Consider the following 3909-nt stretch of genomic DNA (forward strand, 5'->3'; position numbering starts at 1 on the left):
TTTTCCTGCTTTGTGCCAGGAGGGATCAGGACTTACATGGGTTGGTCCAGACAGAGGCTTAGGATTGATCTTCTGACTCAGGATGGAACAAGGGGCTGGCATCCTCGAGACCAGGGAGGACAGAGGGGTTAAGGACATCGTACCTGCCAGGAGCAGGACTAGAGACTAGGGGCAATCCTTTCTGAGCCCAAGACTGGGTCAGTTAGGTCTGAGTTGAGGGACAAAGAGGGCCGAGTCTCAATTGGAGGTCTAAACCAGGGAAGCCTGGGTAAATGAAGTCCAAAGGAAACAGGGTGAATGAACCTTGACATTCTCCTTTCTTTCCCCTCCAGCCCCAGAATGTTGACCATTACTCTTCTTGCCCTTGTCTGCGCATCAGCCTCAGCCAATGCCAGTAAGTGAGAGGCCAGGAGACCAGTATTAGCATCAATGAAAGACAGCTTCCTGCTCTGCCAGTGGCCAAGGCTCACAGGGGCTGGCTTGGGGTGGTGGGCGTTGAGTTGTGGGAGGTGTAGGAGTGGTGAGGAGGGACTGGAGCTCTTGAGATCTCTCCTTCTGACACCTACTGTCCCCTCCAGTTCAGGCTAGGTCCTCCTCCTACAATGGAGAGTATGGAGGTGGTGGAGGTGAGCGATTCTCCCATTCTGGTTACCAGCTGGAGGGTCCCATCACTGCCATCCGTATCCGGGTCAACAGATACTACATCGTAGGGTAAGATTCTTTGTGTGTCTGTGGTTTGGGGATCCTCTCCGATCTTACCACACTGGAAAGTTCTCAGTCACTTTGGGTCACATCTGTTTCAGTCAACAAGTCCCAGGCATAACTTGGGATGTGAAAGGTATCAGGAGGCTGGGGTCTGAGGCCAGTGCTGCTACAGCCCTACAGCCCCCCAGCGTGCACGTCTTGGGCAAATCTGTAGCACAGCCACTGAGGCGCTGGGAAGCTGGCTACTTTGGCCCCACCTGAGGTGTAGATCCCCTTGGGCATCCTCCATCTTGGCTGATGTCTCTCCCCAAAACATGTATCCTTCTGATCCTGGGGCAACAGAGTCTCTTCCCTCATGAAAGCCATCCAGAAAGGCCCATCTACTTCTTTCACGTAGGGGTTGGGGGCACAGCCGGAACCTAGATTTCAAAGTGAAGCTCTACCACTGTCCGGGGGGCTCCAGCCAAGCTACTTATCCTCTCTGAGCCTGTCGGCAAAAGGAGTTGAATTTCCCAGTAGGACCTCAAGGGCTCCCTCATCCCTCACACACCTTGGGACTGGCAGAGGACCTGTCATCTCTGCCACCAGTTTGCAGGTCTCTCAGCTTGTAGGCCAAGAGGTCCTGAATTCCAATCACCCTGCTCAGTCTTCCCTCCCTCACCACCTCCCTCCCCCCAGCCTCCAGGTGCGCTATGGCAAGGTGTGGAGCGACTATGTGGGTGGCACCCAGGGAGACCTGGAGGAGATTTTCCTGCACCCCGGGGAGTCAGTGATCCAGGTGTCTGGCAAGTACAAGTACTACCTGAGGAAGCTCGTCTTCGTGACTGACAAGGGCCGGTACCTGCCTTTTGGGAAAGACACAGGCACGAGTTTCAATGCTGCCCCCTTGTACCCCAACACCGTGCTACGCTTCATCAGCGGCCGATCTGGTGCCCTCATCAATGCCATCGGCCTGCACTGGGACGTCTATCCCAGCGACTGTGGCAGTTGCTGAACCGCAGCCTTGCCCTGGGCCAGGCACTGCAGTGGGGCTGTGAGAACTACCTTACCACCACCCCACCTACAGGGTTCCATAAAAATAATAATAAAAGGACATAGCTGACGCTGGAGTGTATGTGGGTGTGTGCAGCTGGGACCCGCCTCCTGACTCTGGCTGTGGATGTGTGAATCTCCTTTCTGGCTATCTGTTGGACGTCTTTCTGGTGAAGAGTGGGAGGGAGAGAGAGAGGTGTAATGTCTTGGGCTTTTCTTCATAGTTTATCGAGAAGAGGAAAGATTCTGTCTTGCTCCAACTCTTTTTTTTTCAAGGATAGCTCCTGACACTAGTTTATCCAAACTGGGGTTCCAAGCCTGAGAGTGCAGCCTAACTTACTGCCCAAACCCCAGATGTCCAACTCTCTAGACCATGTCTCCCTTGAGATAGTGTCTCCCCACCAAAAGGCTGTCACCTGGCTCTCTTGGCATTAACCCACTTGCTGTCTCTGGGTGGCCTGGGCCATTTTCCTTCGTGCTTTCTCAGAATCCACCCGACTCCCGAAGCTTGGCCCACGTTTGTGTCAAGAAATCTGTCTCTTACTCCAGCCTGGATCCTCCCCACCTTTGCCCATAAGCACTGATGCTCCCTGCTTAGCTCAGCTCGCTCAGAATTGGGCTTCTTTCCCTAGGAAGCCGCTACCTCCTCAACAGCTTCTACTCTGCCAATACCATCCTCAAAAATGGACATTCCAAGAGGGATAGATGTCCATGGTGGGTTTCCATGAACGTCGGGGGTTGGTTACCATTCAGGGGAAGCAACAGAGTGGTTGGATAGATTCAGCAAGGATATAAAGTTGCTTTGGAAATAATTCTTGGGACTCTAGTGCCCAGTCCTAAACTTACCACAGTGTTTTGTTTTTGCCTTTTGGTGGTGGTGGTTGGGGGTGAGGGAAGTCACTCATTGCTCCCCAAAGATTTATTCACATCATGGGGAATGCCAGAGTCACATCTCTTCCCAATGAGACAAAGATAGCATTGTTTACATGTAATTTGAGGAAGAAATATTAACATTACAGAAACAAACTCATGCCTAGATACTTTTTAGAACAATTCCTTTATTTCTCTCAAAGAATTCCATGGGATGGAGTATCATGTCAGATTAATTTGTTTTGAGATATAAAGTACATAAAATTCACCCATTTATTTATTTATTTATTTAAGTTTATTTGAGAGAGAGCATGAGCGGTGGAGGGGCAGAGAGAAGAGAGACAGAGACAGAGAGAATCCCAAACAGCCTCCACACTCAGTGCGGAGCCCAAAGCGGGGCTCGATCTCACAACCGTGAGATCATAACCTGAGCTGAAACCCAGAGTCAGCCACTTCACTGACTGAGCCATCCGGGTGCCCCAATATTCGACCTTTTAAAGTGTGCCATTTCCGTCGTTTTTAGTATCCACAGATTGTGCAACCATCACCACTAATGCCAGAATTTCGTCATCAGCTCAGAAAGAAATCCCATCCCCATTAAGCAGTCGCTCCCCATTCCTCTCCCCCAGCCCCTCGTAACCACCCATCTACTTTCTGTCTCTATGGATTTCCCTGTTCCGGGCATTTCATGTAGATGGAATTGTACAGCAGTGTGGTCTTTTGTGTCTGGCTTCTCCCATTTAGTGTATTTTCAAGGATCATCCACGTGGTAGCACGTGTCAGGACTTCGTTCCCTTGTGCGGCTGAATCTGACACATCAGATACCTGGTCAACTTCAGGATCAGCTTTGCACCAGCGGGTCTCACCCTGGGCCAGTGAAGTCGCTGGCACCTGACAGGCAGCTGCCGCAGAAGAGGACGATGTCATGGGATTCCCGGCTTTTGTGTAGTCGACATATTAGGCTTTTGTAAAAGATTTTATTTAAAGAAAATTTTCCTTTCCTTATAAAGTTCTAAAATTATTAAATTGAGCTAATCATACGTTTATCAAATGCTCTCTGCTAGGTGCTTGGGAATACAAAGACCACTGAAGAATTGTTTCTTTTCCTCTAGTCAAAGGGAAGACTTGGTGAAGGAAGGGCTGTGTGTGTGTGTGTGTGTGTGAGCGTACGCATGTGCGTGTGTGATAGGGGCACAGTACTGGGCTCAGGCCACAGCCTATGCAGAAATATGAACACATTAAAATCACAATCGCACAGTTAAAATGCAAAGTTCTACTGGGTAAAGATGAAGCCTCATGGAA

General features: G+C 50.2%; 1 protein-coding gene across 1 annotated transcript; it reads left to right on the top strand.

Annotated features, from left to right (window-relative positions):
* The first annotated feature begins 339 nt into the window (after positions 1-339).
* Positions 340-1788, top strand: LOC124517944 (zymogen granule membrane protein 16). The gene is made up of 3 exons (XM_047087699.1): positions 340-394; positions 579-711; positions 1384-1788. Exons 1-3 carry the CDS (start codon positions 340-342, stop codon positions 1697-1699), a joined length of 504 nt encoding a protein of 167 aa, XP_046943655.1. The 3' UTR covers positions 1700-1788.
* Positions 1789-3909: the final 2121 nt, after the last annotated feature.

Source organism: Lynx rufus, unplaced genomic scaffold (assembly GCF_022079265.1).
Source record: "Lynx rufus isolate CCGP_SWC_20201006 ecotype Redwood Valley unplaced genomic scaffold, mLynRuf1.p SCAF_23, whole genome shotgun sequence".
Lineage (NCBI taxonomy): Eukaryota > Metazoa > Chordata > Mammalia > Carnivora > Felidae > Lynx > Lynx rufus.